The following is an 18,911-nucleotide window of genomic DNA, read 5'->3' on the forward strand; positions in this document are numbered from 1 at the left end:
TATATTACGTTAAATATCCAGGTCATCTTGGGATTAGAATAGGTGTTGAAGATTTAATTAATTTCAATATCCTATTTAAGTTACAGCGATCATTCGAATATCACTTCATCGCAGGTGACATTAATGGCCAAATCTAAAGAATAACTTACCATCACCGATCGTTTGATGGCCGGCTGTCAACTACTGGGAACCTTATACTACCTACTGTAGGTAAACCAGAAACATGTGGATCAGCTGATTAGATATTCCGAGGGAGTGAACAATTTGTAATTGATAACGCTGTCAATTACACGTGTGAATACTGATGTCCCTTCACATTTCGAAACTGTTTCAGAAGTGAAGTGGTTTACCTGGGACGCGTGGCCGTGGTTGTTGGTGAGCATCTATTACCAGGGATTATACTATTCCATCATCATACAGTATAACACCAGGTATGTGGAAATAATGTTTTTACATCATTGTGCTTTTTCGTAAACGGATAAATATATGATTTTATTGTGGTACGATCAGTTTTATTGCTGTGGGTTTGTGTGAGTTTGAAATTAAATGTTTATCCGTCCGATACAAGTAATTTTAATATTAATATTGAAATTTGTATTATGCTTAGTTACCATTGAGTTAAGAACAACTTGCGAAGGGTCTATTTATAAATTTAAATAATATTCGATATTAAACAAAGGCAAATCAGACATAATTTTGTATATCACAATGAGCAGTAAGATAAAAAAATATTTATTAATTGACTGTCACTTAAAAACGTGTTGCAGCATTTTTCAATGTTCCCTCCTATAGTTAACATCATTCGGTATAGAATGTGCAGAATACCAAGGGTTTAACAAGAGAACCATACTAAAATAAATTTTAACTTTTATGTAATTTACACTAAACACATATATATTAACTTTCCATGTTTGGGATTGACTTCATACGTTTTGTGAGGCTTTATTCATTATATTGCAATAACATATAAATCGATCCACTAATTCAAAAGTGTGAGATCAAGTAGTGTTTTTAGATTATTAAGAATGTAGAGTGTACAGAAATTAAACTATAATGCAAAGAATAGGTAACATACCTACGTTCTTTTTTAGTTCTTTTGGCAATGCCTCGTAATTTATGTTTTGAAGAACTCGAGTTTGAATTTTATATCGAACTCTTATATATCATGTATTTAATGTTCCTCATATATTCATTCATTTAAATCATTTTTTCACATAATGCAAAACAGCTTTTAAATTACATTTTGACATAGAATAGGTTCGATTCGCATAGGTCTACAAAGTGCTGCATAAGTTAATTAGTGCGAACATTATAATATTTGAAGGCTTGGAGGGAGTGCACCATTTCTAATCAAAGTCATGAATATAAAACCTCTCTGAAGAAGGCTTACCGGGATTAACCCGCGAAGACAAATTACCTTAGTGGTGTTTAGATCTGTCACATCAGTTGGAAATCGCTGTCAGAATTCTCATGGACAATCTCACGAACATGACAGCAAACTTTTCTTCAGACATGACCTCGTCATTTTAGCAGCCTGACTTGTTATCCTGACAATAGGGTTCTATTACAAAACCTTTCCAGCGTCACCTTGTGTTGTTGACATCTAATTTACTCACCTAAACTCATACTTACATACAATGTAGTGTTCCTATTAAAGAAATAATTTGTCTGGTTTATAAATCTGAGCTTTACTTTTGTTTCTTTTCTATCACATTATTGTTTTTCAAAACACGCTTTACCCCCCACTGAGGGAAGGACCAAGGTTAGCGCCCTTTGGCCTCGTATTAATTTATGTTATGAATATTTATTGATAATTCATCAATGACTAATCATACGTACTTTTGTTATGCCAGCTGCACATTCACACAATTAAGAATATACTTATCTTTGATTTCAAGATTACAAACATTTTGAATAATCGAATCAGAGAAACGAAATACTTTTCAGACTCGTCCGTGTTAGTTAAAAGTCGATGTGTACAAATGTAGCATAGCTCCATATGTATCCACGCTTTATAAAAAAAAACATTACGGTAAAAGTAGTGTGTAATCATTTCGTCTTGAAACGAAATTGTAATTGCGATTGATATGATCGAAAAGGTACACAATTTCCTATACATAATTTTGTTACAGTACTGTCGTTTAATGCTTTATCAGAATGCATATAATAACCTTGATTGCATGTGCGTTTCATTATATTCAGATCAATGCAGAACACTGACAGTGAGATTAATATTGCTTATGTCATAGGTAGTTGTTCAATACCGTCGTCTCCTGCATGCTTTGGATATAGATCGTTAATATTTGATTCGCCGTGAGGGTAGCATTATCGATCTTAGTATTTTAGTTTCTGGTGTTATTAATTTATTTATATTTTCATAATTTCGGTATAATTGTTCAACATTCGCTTTAGAACTTACAATTTCTTTGCAGTCAACATGGGAGCCATTGAAGCATCAGCATTAGTTTTCCTGACCATTTTCGGCTTGACACTGGGTGAGATATATTTCTGAGTATTACAGACACATGACTTAGTAAATATGCAAATGCTAATCGTAAACTTAAAAGCGTGTGAAAATAATATTCTTAACTTTATTTATCCAACAGTTATATATACTACCTTTCTACCATGGTCAATCTTATACTGCATATCGAGCATAAAGACAATGAACTGTGTCATCGGTTGACATCAAATTCTGTGACGCTTCCCAGTGTTGTTTGTGTCAAAAATAATAATCGACTTTTATTGTGCTTGTATTGGGCAACAAAATACATCTCAAAGATAGCATAATTTATTATAACAAATAAAATGATAAACAAATCGAAGTCATAACTCTATCAATCAAAATGATATTTCCGTATTGTAGTTTTATTTATGCAAACTTTATTTTTTATCACGTTTTTACACATGTAACTGATTAATAAATAATCCATCCTCAGGTCAATTGATTGTCCCACAGGACATAGCCCTCGGCAAACAACAAGGAACATTGATGTCTTTAACTCAATTCGAATCCAAAGGCCGTGAAACCGCCAACAGCCTGTCCTCACCACAGGAAATATTAGTTGAAAGTCTGACACAAACCCATCATGAAAACGAAAAGAATAACGTGATTAAAAGTGAGTTTCCTGTTGCTCCGACGTCTGACCTAGTTGGTATCTCGGACGTCCCAAAGAAGGAGATAAAAGGTGGTACAAAGCCAAAGACGAAAAAGGATTTCCCACCCTTACCGTCAGGTATTGATTTTCTTAGTACGTCTATGTCATCGCAGGAAATTATAGAAATTCCTGCGCGCGGAAGTAAGAAAAAGAAGCAGCGTTCCCCGCTTGGTGTCTCCAGGAGCTGGAGGAACCTTGTAAAGGCTAATCCCAGACAAGTCGGGGATAGGATTGACATTGTTATTGAAAAGCGTGTCAATGGGGATGAATTATCTCAGAATGCTGTCACATCCAACGCAAATGAATTGCACGATGCTCCAATTAATAATCCAAACAGGTATTTCAATGAACCAGAGCTTCCATGGTTAAACGCTGCTGTAGAACCATCCCCTGATCTCACCTGGACGGAAAACACAATAGTGAGAACTAGTATTGGACCGATGAAAATGGCCGAAATTTCGACAGATCCCGTACAGGTAACTAAGACAAAGAAGAAAGCGACTTCTGTTGTTAACCAAATCACGATGACTACGCCTATATCTATACCCAAAACTAGTACCCCAATCCCTGTTCAAGTTGTAACGACGGATAATCATTTGGCTAACAGCTTCCATCTTAAGACGACAGATAAACAGGTTCAGAGTCCAGTAACACCTAGTACAGCGGCTGGATGGTCGTCATGGGTGGAACCTATTTTGGCTGACACTTCTCCATCATGGTTTGCAGGACAGGCAACTGCTCCAAACAACAGTGGAAAGCCTATTGGTAAACCTGACGTAAATATCTTAGACGTACCGCCTGAATCAGTAGACATGACCAAGAACAAATCTTCATCTTCTGCCGATTCCTTTATGAACGATTTACACATGGAACTGCCAACAGGAAATGACCTAAAGAGCTTGCAATCCAAAGGATTTTTCGCTAGTTGGAGACCATGGACATCAACAATTGAACAAACTACTAAACAAACTGACATAATGACAATCAATGGTAAACATGAATCTGTGTCGACGTCTATGGTATCGCCACCGACAACTTTGGAAAACAATGAATACCTCATTCATGGTGATAATGGGACTCCAGAAAATCCAGCTGTGAATGTAGAACTCAACGTGACAGAATTTGCATCAAGTCAGCAAAATTTAAAACCTGAAATATCAAAAACTGAGCTGACAGATATTTCTGAAAAGGCCAATACGGTTCTGAACAAGAAAACTGAAAATACAAAATCTGTTCCAGTAAAAAGTGGTACAGAGACGATCAAACAAACGGTAAATACTGAAGTATTCCAGTCAGAAAACATCTTCCCTTGGGAGAATAGCAAGGCCCCAGTATTGTTAGTTGAAGATAAGACTGTCGGACATACAGCGGTAAATACACAGCTTAACGAAGCCACAACACGACAAACAGCAAATAATGAAGCTTTGGAATCCCAGAATATTTTACCATGGGAACATGCTGAAGCTCCTGAATTGCCGGTTGGGAATACTCGTAACCAGGCTTTAAATGTAGGAAAGGTAGACGCAACAACAATGAAACCGTCAGTGAACCGTGAAGTATCACAATCTTTGGACATTATAACAGGATCAGAGATTAAAAACCCTGAAATAGTCAAAGCAGAGCTGAAGAATGAAGTTGTTAAATCGCGAAGCTTTACGAATACACTAAAACTCGCTTCACATGATAAACATGGCGCTTTATCTACACAGAACAGTTTACCAGTAACGCAAACTTCAAACCATGAAATCGACAATGAAGGAACTAATGCACCTCCTACCGAATTGGAATTAAGAGCTGATGCAACTAAACATACTATTGATAATGTATCAGGCAATAACATTCTTGATAGTGAAGTGATAAAGACCATAGCTAATACAGAATCGGCGATATCTGCAACGTCATCAAGGGTGTCGGAATCTTCCAGTGTATCGCATTCAAATGCAGTGCACATTGCTGAAGCGAATGGTGCCGCACAGCCTGTACAGACACCGTCGTCGCTGGATACAATAGAACCAAACATACAGAACAGTGGACTTAAATCTAGCACATCAAACAATAATATTTTGGACCCATGGAGTCAAAGCAATGCTGAAGAAGTTACATTTCCCCCAACATCAAACTTTGACCCTCTGCTTCTTCCACCGGCATTATCGGCTATTGAAACTCACATGCCTCGCCATGAGAAAATTGGACAAAGTTCCATATCTGAAGTACATTCTGAAACTACAAACACTCATATAGGATCATCACTGAATACAGAACAAAGTAAAGTAGGCGAAAGCGCTGCTGACATTGGGAGATCTGAAGCTTCTCCAACTCATCCTAAACCCAAATTCTTTATCTCTCCTAGTCCGTCTGAACTTATTCCTCCACAAGAAAATGTAAATGAAGGGATTCTCCATCCTATTGAGCCACATCTTCCTCACGATTCCATGAAAGCAAAAGCAGATGTACACGATTTCCATTCCATACAGAACAGACGGATGTACGGAATGCTATCATTGCACATGAAAATTCCAAACAAGTCGGGGTGAAGCCACCAAAGGCGAGAATATCAACCGCTGCAATCAGTGAAATACATACCACGAAAGCTGAAGAATCTCAAAACAGCATATGGAATACTGGATCGAAAATACCCTCTCCAACATCATTTGGACTTTCAGGATCCGAGCATATATCAACTGTTTCGGATCCAGAGCAGGAGCGTAAAATGTTGTTAGAGCAAATCCGAGAAGCATTGGTTAGTTTAAATGGAGGTAAAGATGCACTCAAACCATTAGAAGGAATGAACCCTCTTTCGGATGAACCTGGACTAACGCATGCTCTTATAGGAAGTGTCAATGGTCTCGTAGATATTCCGAAAGCAAATCAAGGTCTACTGAAAAGCTTCCATTTAGATACGACGGCTATAGAAAACACCGGTATGGATATAGGTAGAAATAAACACAAGGAACATGGCCACTCGTTGACCAAACATTTTGACAAAAACTGGTTTCATCATCATGACAATCTACATACGGACAGCAGGACAGGCCACATTGTGTTGGATGAAAAAGCTATTAGAGAAAAATTGCTATCTTCAGATAAACATTCTCATTCTAGACCATCTGGACATGATGCGCATGGTCGACACTTCGGACATAGGTCTATCTTAGGGAGTCACATGGGAATGTCCGGTTCACTCAGCAGAGCGGACGTGGATTTATCTCAAGATCTTTCGCACAACTTCCACTTAGATGCTCCTGTTCACAACAACGATTTGCATAGCCCAATCGCTGAAACAAACAGGGAAAGCGCAAAACTTCGAATTTTTGAGAACCAGAAGTCCGCAATACGAAATAGTATAATTAATCGTATTTCACCATCTAAAGAATCACATAAAGAAACAAAAAATCGAAAGAGGATAGTACCAACGAATCCTGTAACCCCACCTGCAGTGATTGCTACAAATGAAGATATCGAAAATGAAACTCTTGTTAACAACAATTCTATCTTCTTTGATCCAAAAACGCATAGGCCAGTTGATCCATTTTACAACGTATCGTCTGACGTCCTAAGAAAGGCCCACCACGCTTGGGAAAACGCCGTAGCTAAAGTTAAAAAACATATTGATCCAATTCCTGAAATAGCTGCAGTGGTTGGCGACAAGAAAAATGCTATCCGTGTTGGCTCTGTATCCTCAGGTCGCGCTGGTAAAACCTCTTCAATTTCTTCACGTAAAACATCAGGTGACCCAAATGCTGCTTTCCACTTCCTGGATCCGGTCACGAACGCAGTGGTGCCTATTGCAGCATTACCGGAAGCTTCATCCAACGATCATCAACACCCACCTACCTCACACCAGCCAAATCTTCCGAACATGAATGAATTGTTTCAAGATGCGATTGAAAATAGTGATCATCCGCCATTGCCTTTTATCAATCCTATCGCATCTGGGAGTGACATTAACAGCGATGATGGCTTTTTCGTTGGACCTGTTTTGTTTGGTCCGGTAGAAAACCCTCCTCCAAATGGAGAGATCGAAATAAGTGGGCCTGTTCTGGCCATGGGATTATCTCCTGACGATAAACTGAAAAATGGAAAAAAAGAACACAAAGGACCTGATGTTCGAAAAATTATCCAGCGACTGTTAAAGCAAAACAATAAACAACACAAAGCCCAATCTTCTTTAGTAAAGAGCCAATCAGATGACACTCAAACTAAATCACAAACTAAAATACTCAGGAAAACAAAAGTTAACAAAGAACAAAACAAAATAAATCCGTTACAACAAATTGCTCATGGGTCCAAGGGAAGGAGCTTGCTTCCACGTACGATTTTACCGTTTGAACCCGAATTAAGACGCAGTCCACAACTACGCACAAATGAGAAATCTATTTCCACACCAGGTTTTGGAACATTAAGCAATCAGCCTAGAAAAGGAATTTCAAAGGCATTATGGAATGCCTTGACAAATATTCTAAAAGCAAACAAGAGAAAAGAATTTCTATCAAAACAAAAAGTAAACACCAAATTCCAACACGCCTTTCCGGCTGCGAATCCAAAGAAAACAATTACACAACGTCCAGCCCAGAAGCAATTAAATAAGCCGGGTAAATTATATATGCAGAGATTACTTAACATCCTGAAAACAAGACAAACGGTATATGAGCTTAGGAAAAAGATAACTGCTCCGCAAACAAAAGAAAAGAAAATCATACCTAGCATTTCAAAGGCCAAATTAGGAGGAAGGAGTGAAATGCCCAAATCCTCCGTAATAAAACCAGTTGTAACAACAAAACTTAAACCAACACCCATACGGCGACCACATGAATCAACAAGCAATAACAGGCTCCCACACATCCGAAATAACAACTACCAGTTATTGCTGCAACTTTTGAGAGCAAGACGATACGATCCCAGTCATATCAATTCAGCTGTTTCAAAAGTCCATACAAACGTGTTGCCATCTCATATGAACAGTGTCCATCGACCAGCACAGCGTTCACTAGGCCATTCCTCTGTGAATACTGGGAGGCATAGCTTCATCCCACAGCTCCACTCCACCCACGGGACTGGAACCATGAGACCCATCCCGATATCTACAATACACCAGTGGCCATTCTCAGCCACTAGAACAAGCCAGCTCCCTTCAATCAACACCCATATCCTGCCAACGTATAGGTCCTGGCCGCATAAACAAATACGTAAGTAGCTTTTAGAAGTTGTGTTTTATGATAATTAAATCAATATTGTTTTAATTAAAAAGTAAATTTATTCTTTCTAGTTGAAAAAAGATTCTGCGATTCTTGAGAATTCCTGTAAATCAACTTTCTGCCGTGGCTTTTAAAATTCGCTACTTCCATTTCAAAATAAATTCACACTTTTTTATCAGCGGATTTAAAACCTCATGAGAAGTGAAATGGAAATAAAATCGCAGATATAAGCTTTTCAGTATTTCCCTGGATCGCAAAATTCACGAAAGGAAATGGTACGCGAAAGAAAACTGGTTTACAGCAGTTACTTCAACAATCAGTGTAATGTTTTTACTTTATCATAGAACATAATTTCGGCGAAGAAAATTACATTAAGCAGTTTGAAGTAATCATGACCACTTTAAATATTTTTTCATTAAAGCTTAACATAATATATTTGCCAACAGAGAGTAAAAACCGCTGAGAAAGGTAAGGATGGGTTAGGTGACAGGTCTAGTAGGTTTTAACATGGTCCAGAGTCACCTCAATGTTAACTTGTTCACGCTTTATCGAGTTCTTATTTCCTGTAAGTTCTTATTATTACTCAGATCCGCACACATCTGTTTAACCCTTAACCAAGTAATTATATTTAGATTTAAGTTATTTAGAAACGCCGTCAGTGTGTTCTAAGCATAGAACAATAACAGGTTTTATACATTAGATAACACTTCAGGTACTGGAGGAAGGTATTAATTCTAGTTGTTGCACATTTTAATCTAGACGATTAACACTAATCACATTAACCAAACAGAACTGTTAATTAAAATCCTAGACATGAAACTTCAGGTGTCATTTGAATGTCAGATTAGGTTGTCATTTTAGTTGCGTGTTTCTATATGTTGGTTCCCTTTTTATGCCATATGTCTCGCTTTTACACATCACTAACTTTTACAATTACATAATATGCCCAAACCGACTAATGTTTTGGTCAACTAAATACACAATTTTGCACCTTGGAAATGACAGAAACCAACTCATATTATTTATATCGCCCATGTCTTGTAATAAAATAAAGTACCGAAGTGTCCACTTCGATGTTTCTTTATATGCCTTAAAAATGTTTTACCTACGTTCCGATCATATAAACTGTTTGTTTTCAAACGTTTATGTAATCTCAAAAGTATCATTGCATATAACAGCTTGGTTGTGCAAATCGTAATTGTTAGAGCATTTAAATTCAACATGTAAAAAATAGGTGTCATTAAAATGGCACGAATATAAATATGTATTTGATACGTTATTGAAATCGCCGTGATTCAGCTTCCATGCTTAACAATACCAGAAACATGTTTAAGACAACATTACTGAGTGGTCATACATTGGAAACATATTCGGGTTATAGGAAAATTAAAAAACGAATGCTTACAAATACCTGTCCTCCACCTCATCCACCCCTCCCACCAAAACCATCACGAATTGTCTATCAGCAGACATATGGAAACATAATTCCATATTCTAATTTATTTCATTTATTCATATTTCAGATTACGTTACCAATCCAATCTTCATTTGAAGGAACATACGTCATACATGTACCACTAAGTGCAAAAGTACACAGATAAAAAATGACTGCTTCTATCTGTGTCTGCTGTCCTCAGAGTCGGGCGATAACTCAGAAAATGACAATGCCATGTCCTTATTAGATGCTTTACACGTCAATAACACTGCTGTATTCTGTGATATTATACAGCTTCGGATAGCATTCCACGCATAAAAAAATACGACGAAAGGCAGTGTAAAGGATTGAGCTGAACTGGATGGTAGTTTTGAGCGCAAGTTGACTATTAATTAGACCATGTGTGGATAATTCATATATTATAGCGTACAATAAAATGTTCATTAACCACCAGTCATTTCATAGATATAAAGTATCATTTTATAACTAGAAGTCATTGGTAAATTTTATCTTACACTCCTGAAAAAACCCATTAAGTTGAAGGTTTATACATTTTAAATGAAAACACAAAACCAGGAAATTATTCTTTTACATCGCCTGCATTAATCGACACTATTTCTGGAATAACATATTTGCACTTTGATGTAAATTTTTACGATAATGGAGTGTTCTTACTTTCCTTCATTCTTGCTGTGAAATGCTAGTAATATGTTAGACAGAGATATCTTATGTAATAGATGTAATAGAGCTAAAGATAGCTTGATTGTGTGATGAACGAGGTTTTTTTATTCGGTGTTTTAATGTTTCCTTAAGACTTGTTACTTATCAAGATGGGGGAACCTAATAAATCCATTTTTTATTAATTACTACAATTTAGCAAATAGTACGTCATTCACATTTTGTGTAAATGTAGATGTTTGTAACTGACCATTTATTTATTTATGTCGCATGCTTGTTTTTGAGAGAGTGTACATGAGTGAATTAGAGGATTTTCGTTACATGTTTTAATAAATATTGAAGTTTTTACTCGCCTGTATGTGTCTTCATTATCTAATATTAGTAATTTATCAGACTGAATTATTTCGATTGAAGACATAGACCAATAATCCACACTTCAAATGTTCTATCAAAACAGCAAGGTATGTGAACTCTATCAGCTGGAGAGATCAATGTGTCCGCTCTCATAAAACAACGTTTTATCTAGCATTTACGCTGTCTTTGTGTCTTTTAAATCACAATCATCTTTTTTTTCATACTTAATCTGACTCTATGATTGGTCGGTGTTATAATTTGAAAAAGGAATGGCGCTGGAAAATAACAATTTTAGCTTGACGTTACAATAGAGACATTGACTTATAATAGTTTGTCATGTAGTCCGTATAATCAGTTAAAAGCATTGATATCACTATGTTTTAACAATTCAGAGGGTTATGAAATGAAAATTGCAAACATCTCATAGTTTGGAAATCACAAAATATGTTTAAAAACCAAATTAATGAAATTAACAAATAGTGACATCAATGCTTAAATGTCGTGTTAGTTCAAGACACTTATTTTGAAATACTCGTAAAGAAAGACCAATTGCAATTACTTCGACATGTAATCAGGAACGCATTTTTTCATTCATTTGTTAAAGGCCTACCACCTTTCCAAAATGGCTTTTCATTTTTTAAAAAGAGAAAGATTCGAAATTGTTACTAGCTTATCATTGATATAACACTTATCACAGCCTTTTAAACGTGAATTTTCTTATTATCTTTCTCGCTAGTTGACTATCACTGCGTCAGACGGCAAAACAGCGAAATGAATTATCACTGTTATGATAAGTTATACAGGAAAACCTGCATTTGCTTGATGTTGCAATCTGATCCTTTTCGAATGTATAGCTTTCAATGTTTTTTTGATTTTTTTAATTTTTGTTTCGGAAAGGAAGAGGGCATTTTAAGAGTCTTCGGTAACGCTTGATTATCCAATTACAAACCTCGTGTCAATATCGATATTGCAGTACTGTTACATATACGGTCAAATGACCAACTAAGCAACATATCGAATGATGTTTTTGACCAACATCCTTAAGTCTAAGTGTAAAGGAGAAGGTACGTTAAGACTCGAATATGGCCTCAAAACACATTTGCTAACACATTACATCCCGAAAATATTCCGCATGTGCCAATTATGTTCATTATGACGTCATCAACATTCAGTTTCCCGCTTTCATTTTTCATAAAAATCCTTGAAAAATCATACTTTTTGAGTGGTTTTCTTTAAAAATAAATGTGGCCGCCTTCGTGGAGCAGAAAGAGATTTTCACACGTTGTGTATCGTGTTTTTACACATATCTATGCAAAATATAAAGTTGCTCCAAGGTGGCGGCCAAATCCATTTCAAGCCTTTTCTAACCTAAAAATGATGAATTTCTGGCAAAATTTGGCGAGAAGAGATAAATCATCAATTTGATGACGACATACATATGTAGGTGGAGCACATCGTGTACATGGTTATAAAAAGTTATGTTTTGATGAATGGCAAGTATGAGAGTATTTCTTGATGTGAAATTGATGCGGATCAGAGTTATTTTTTTCAGCCTGAAAAATTAAGGCCATATACTGGTGCTATCATATCTACTCCTTTACTGATGTAACAGATACGTCGTACATAATACTTAACATCAATGAGAAGTAATTGTAGCAAGGAGTATTGAAATGTTAACAAGATGTATGTTAATTATGGCGAGGACCTGAATACGTATAAATCACAAAGGGCATGACACAGCACACCTAGAAAAGACGAGTAATTTATGTCTGATCTTGTTAAACATGAACGGTACATCAGGTCATGTAGTCAATACTGGAACCAGTGGCTGTAAATCTTATTAACTGCCACACAACCACCCTCTTTTTACAAGCAAGATAGCCTCCATGACATTTAAACATTACATAAATGCAGGATTTTGTAATCGCATACAGTAGTGACAGCAAGTCTCTACTGGTGACACACGTTAAGTAACGTATTAATCATCCCATGGTTTCTATTTTAGGGGTTATCCTGACTGAAGGCATAAAAAAGAACATTCTGACGTCTACGTTCAATAATTTCATCCATGCATCTTTAGCATTAAGATTTTATTTTTATTTCTCGTTATGCAGTCGTAGCTTCTAAAAATGTCTTCAACAAAAGTCAATATCGTGTATTGCTTCTTTTTACGACTATAAATGCAGATGTAGTCATTGTGCATGTACAAAATATCTATTTATGTAAACAATGCTGGCACATTTGCATTATCGAATGTCTTTTCTGGGCTTTCAAGTGAAGTCTAGCTCGAGGCTATGTAAGAATTTGTTGCATTTGGTACGCAAAATTATCACTTGGCGACATATATCCGATATCTAATTATATCTTTTACATCTGTATATGTATAAACATTACTTTAAGCTGCTTACAACAAAGATGCAATATTACAATATTTATATTTGCAAACATGTACTAGTCTTAATATAAACATAACAGTTACAACTCTGAGGGACTTTACAGAATCGGTATATAATGTTCTAGGCTAAAATTGCTTCCTATGTTCTTGAAAGATTCGGTTTTCAACGTTTATTGTTCAATCTGTTCATTCTTGTAAAATGTTATTAGTATGATTTTCTGTCAGTCAAATCAACTAACATGTTACCATATAATTGTTCATAAGAGTTCTTTGTAATTATTTTCAGCTTGTAAAGTATAGCTTATATAAGGATATGCTTTATAAAGTCTGTGCATGATCGTTATATTACTTATCTATCAATACAAAACATTGTACACTACACTTTTATCTTACTCCATCGAAACATCACATAAGTAAGCTCGAATGTTGGTTTTGTAATACATATCCTTCAAATAGTCACACCAAGTAAAATAAATACAGGAAAATGTGAAATGTAAAAGGTAAGGAAAACAATATTCCACCAATGTACGGAAATTGAAGTATAATGGGAGCAAAGAAATGACATGAAATGAGGTGAATATTCAGCTTACGGAAGATGTTGAACAAAGCGTTGAAATGGCATCGTTTTCACATGACTTGCTCGGGTGGTTATTGAAAACACAAAGTCCGGACAATTTTGGTACACTGTAAATTAATATATACGTACCTTTGGGCGGGAGCAAATAAAACATTTTTTTTATTATTATTATTTCATGAAACAGGAGTAACCTATTTCAAATAAAGAGAAAATTATTTGTTCCTTTCTTATTCAGCTAATCAGTGCAAGTAACCCCTGGAATATCGCGGATGAAATTTATTAGAGTAAGGAATAGGTTATGATAAAGTCAGACTATGTTCATGGTAATAGCAAAGCCCTTCCCTAGACTTAATCTGTAAATATGTAGATTATCACACATTTTGTATTTCCTGATATGATGGTTTACCTCAATATTAACCATTATGTATCATACTTCATTACAATCATTATGACACTGGACACAACTTTTATAGGCATCTTTTGTTTCTAGTTCAATTGCCAAGGTTTTAATAACCATTCCCCCTCTCTGGGAGAGGTTAATTGGATAAAGCAAATAGTTTACTGAATAATGCATAAATAGCCATGCTACCCTTCATTCCTTTTTATCTTTTTTAAGTTTTTCTATTTTTTCATAAATGCTGGTTTTTTAGTTTTCCAAAATACAAAATGTAATAAATCAATATGAATTATGAATACTTTTAAACAATTTTACCATAAACCACGTCAATTTCATAAACCTTTCAAGAAGTGGTTGTGGTTGGTAACGGAATGCTTTATATCAACATGCCCTGAAGTTTAATATGACACGAACTGTCCCGCAGACCCTAACATAGAAGTGATAGACGGTTTTAGAACACGTGTTGAGATGTGTTGACCTTTGATCTTTACGCTGTTTCCTTGTTACAGATCGTTTGGTATTACACGTACTTTCTGACATATATCTATGACATGGTGATTATTACTTGACAAGTGATCGCTGTAAAACTACATTTAAAAACCTATAATTTAATATTAATTGTATTATTGAACCAGCGCGTGCTTTAAATTCTAATCAGAAAAAAAAACAATAAAAGTTTGTGGCTTTCTAATGATATATAGTAAATGACAGAATGTGGGAAGAAGCTTTTCTTCTGATTATCTGTTAGATTTCAGAGAAAAGAAAACTTTTATAATTATACAACATTTACATGTCTGTAAGTGACCATAAGATACGTTCTACCGTGCACATAAATTTGTCATTTTTAAGGTAACAAGTTAGTGTTTATTACCGAGTATGGTTTGACCTTTTCATTGAAATTTTGCCAAACGTCTGTTGAAATCTCCACTACCACTATAATGATCATACTCTTACCACATATATTTTAGTGGGAATCATATTTTACAGCACAACTCTTTTGGTGCACGCAATTTGTGTTACGCTAAAATATGATAGCTGTATGTTGTGTGTGTCCTAATGAATATGATGGCGCTAGCTGTATTTTTTGTGTGTCATTATGAATATGACGGCGCTAGCTGTATTTTCTATATGTCCTAAATTGTGCGTTAGTCGATTTTAGCTTGTATATGCTTTACGGACAAAGGAAAATTTACTTACAAATCAACGAACGCACAATCTTTCTGCAGAATGTTCTCCAAAACTACTAAGATTTCGTACACGAGAGTACAAAGTTAAATTTATACCAATGCACAGATGGTTTTAGGCTACAAATTATAAGGATTGAATGGTAATATAAGCTGTTCTACCCGGAAAAATATGTCTGAAGTGGCAGGATTTTCGCCATCTTTCCGTGAAACATATCATGTTGAGTCACGTGATTCCCCACCCTGGTAATATTTGGAAAACATTCTTTTCTTTATTTACATGTATAGGTTTGTGTATTAAATATTGTCAAACTTTGGTCTTTCAACACAAATTGTTCAAACTGAAACCGCTTCTTTTATGTCACCATGCATGCTACCATGAATTTTCATAGCAGAGAAAGCACAAACAAACTGCATTTTGTCAGGATATATGCCATTTGAAAAAAAATTGAATTCCGTGTTACTATTCCGCTTCATTGCCTCTCTTGACAAACAATCATGTAGTTTTTAACAGAAAATATTTTAACGAGATTACATATGTCGTCTTCAATTTAGCTTATTGATATAAATGGTGAAACAACTATGTAATACATTTTGTTTAAACAGTGAAAGTATTGAATAAGGATACAATACAAAAAACAACATAAAAAATACAGGGTAAGATTCAAAACCTTGAACAACGTTTTCAAAACTATATCGTCTGCATATTACATAAGCGATTAGACAATACTACAGTTAAATAAATTATAAATAAAGAATAAACTAAGAAGCGTCATCATATGCAAAAGGGGTAATTTTGATTTAACTTTAAAAAATGATATCATGCAATCCTATATGGCCTAATCATTGTTATTGTCAAATAAGAATTAATATGGAAACTACATCTTGTAACTGTAGATTATCTTTGAATAATAATAACACAAAGCTACAGACTAAACACATTTGCTGCCCTTTACTTACATGTTATATAGTATTAGGTTTGAATTTTCTTCTACGCTTAACAATTATCTTACACCCTATGTGATATGATTTCGGCACTATGTCTTTATTTTCGTACCACCCCATCACCGTATAGCCTCATTGATATACTCAACACGTACATTTACCTCCAGACTGCTAGGTAAACAAGTCATTAATTAATTATACTAATTAACAAAACCTTTGACAGAAAACGTGTAATACATGTCAACAATTAAATTATATCACATGATTTTTATATTCAATTTAAGAGAATATTTCGGCGTCTTTCATAACATCGCTTCCATGTCAGACACAGGATGCACTCAGTAATATATTTGTAAACTTTTATCTCATAACAATTAATATTCATGGCTCCAATATTATGCACCATGCTTGTCACATCTATTTACTTTTCTTAAGGGTGCGATCCTAAACGTTTCCTTATTTGAAGCTGTGAATAATATGTGTCACGGTCTACTGATTAATTAACCCAATTAATTATGAAACTAGGTCTTCCTGTTGATTAGTCTATATTGGATTTATCAACAGGTAAACAACCTAAAAATAGTTTAGGTAAATACTTAAAGCCGACAAAATAACGAAATGGAAACAATTTTCCAATGTCTGCAGTTGAGAGCAAAATAATATATGTAAACGATAATCGTTATCATTTTCTGCCATCAATTTTACCACAAAGGTGATTGCTAATTATTTTTGCGAAATGATGAATTTCCATGTTCACATGGATTGATATATTTTTAATTACCTGCAATTAACTACACAAGTATTAGCCTCAGGTTTGCTGATGTGAAAAAGTTGGAAATAATAGTATCGCTTACAATAACAATGTTCTATAGGAAAGGTTTGATCGATTTAACATCCTATTATCAGCCAGTGTTAGTTAAAGGACTTACCAGGTCAATAGGTGGAGGAAAGCTAGAGTACCTGGAGAAAAAAACACCACCCAACTGTCAATACCTGGCAGATGCCGTACAAGGAATTACAATGAAAGGTTTGTGGTAATATCTTGAAAGAACTTAACCGATCGGCCACCACAGCCCCAATGTATCAGGAAACAACAAGGTGTTTCGGAAAAGTAAGTTTATTGTTTAGTGAAATTTACTAATCATGTCAATAAACAGATCATCCTTTGTTTTTTTCTTTATCTCCATCTTCTCTTTTGGGACCACTTCTGTGCCTACGCTTTCTATGAATGTATAGCGAACGCTGAAGGAACCTTAACTTAAACAAATGATAAAATTAATTATAAATTCAATACTATTGACAGTCCACAGGACTAATGTATAATTTATGATACGAACTCTCCCACGAAAAAAGAATAACTTTCTTCTATTAACGACCAAAAAAAGACCTCACAGCTGTCATCTTATTGCATGATCTACAAGTGGATATCTATCATTAAATGTTTAAAGCACCAATGGTTCCTATGCTTGTGTATTGTGTGGTGAGGTCATTAATCCAGTTTGATATTCCAGGCATGAAAATATTAATGTATTAATGGTAGCGGACCACTAAACGTCAGATATAATTACCTTACCAAACATGTAACAATGTAAGGTCATCGTAACAAGGTAGTAGGAATCACGTATAATGTCGTATAAAATACCATGTACCTTGCATTTCTTATCACGGATTAGTGACATCAGTATTACTTATATATCCTCATACATTTAGATAACGCATGACTCCGACTTTAAAGTGTTATTTAAAAATTGTTTGTTTATTTGTTTTAATGTTTTATTAACAACCAGAGTCATACAATGACAAGCCAGAATTTAGGAGGTGAGAAAAAGTCGGAGAAACACCATCAACCAGCGGTCGTCTGTATCTGGTATCTGTCACACATAGGATTTGCACTCATGATCCTGAGGGTGAGGTTGAGTAGTATTTAGAGACATTTTTTTCTTTTCTAAATAAAATGCATAAACAAAAATAGAACTACTGTATAACAATATTACTTGTTTGATATGCAACCAGAATTCCTATTGGACAAAAAATGCTAATTATCCACATATCACACAGAAACTGACCACCTGTCCAGTAGTTTATCAATTCACATACATATTATTGGAACGATTACGAAAGTCTATTAGTAAACATTTTAAAGCATTCTTTATCATCAATAAATTGATATTAGATACCTTAAGGAAATAAACAAAATCAAAGCCGGAACATATAAAACCCTTTATTGTACCCAAATGGACAGTTATGCATAATATTATTACCTCCCCTATTGAGCTACGTAGTATATTCATCATTCATAAGTTTTTTATTGTTACGGTTCTAAAGTTCTTATTTGTTGTAAAGAGTTTTGAAAAGTTGGCACAGATTATAATGACATTTGTATTTTGAGGATAATTCAAAGTCAGTATTGCATGTCGGTTTTGCAGTATATCCGTATAGAAATGAACGTTATAAAATGAACAATCATTTTCGAGAGAATGTGATTAACTGAAAAAAAAGCCTAATTACATAATATTTACGTCTTCATATCTTTAGCATGGAACACACAATGGAGAACCAGATGTGAGGTTCCATGCATTGTCATCAATTCAGC

At 35.0% G+C, this 18,911-nt stretch overlaps 1 protein-coding gene across 1 annotated transcript; it reads left to right on the plus strand.

The window, feature by feature from the left end:
* Window positions 1-328: 328 nt before the first annotated feature.
* Window positions 329-10,808, plus strand: LOC138333392 (uncharacterized). The gene is given in 5 exon segments (XM_069281739.1): window positions 329-431; window positions 2,433-2,495; window positions 2,940-5,621; window positions 5,624-8,344; window positions 9,877-10,808. Coding segments are annotated over 4 exon segments (5,490 nt in total). The 5' UTR covers window positions 329-431; window positions 2,433-2,437; the 3' UTR covers window positions 9,906-10,808.
* The last annotated feature ends 8,103 nt before the right edge of the window (window positions 10,809-18,911 follow it).

This window comes from Argopecten irradians, chromosome 10 (assembly GCF_041381155.1).
Source record: "Argopecten irradians isolate NY chromosome 10, Ai_NY, whole genome shotgun sequence".
Classification (NCBI taxonomy): Eukaryota; Metazoa; Mollusca; class Bivalvia; order Pectinida; family Pectinidae; genus Argopecten; species Argopecten irradians.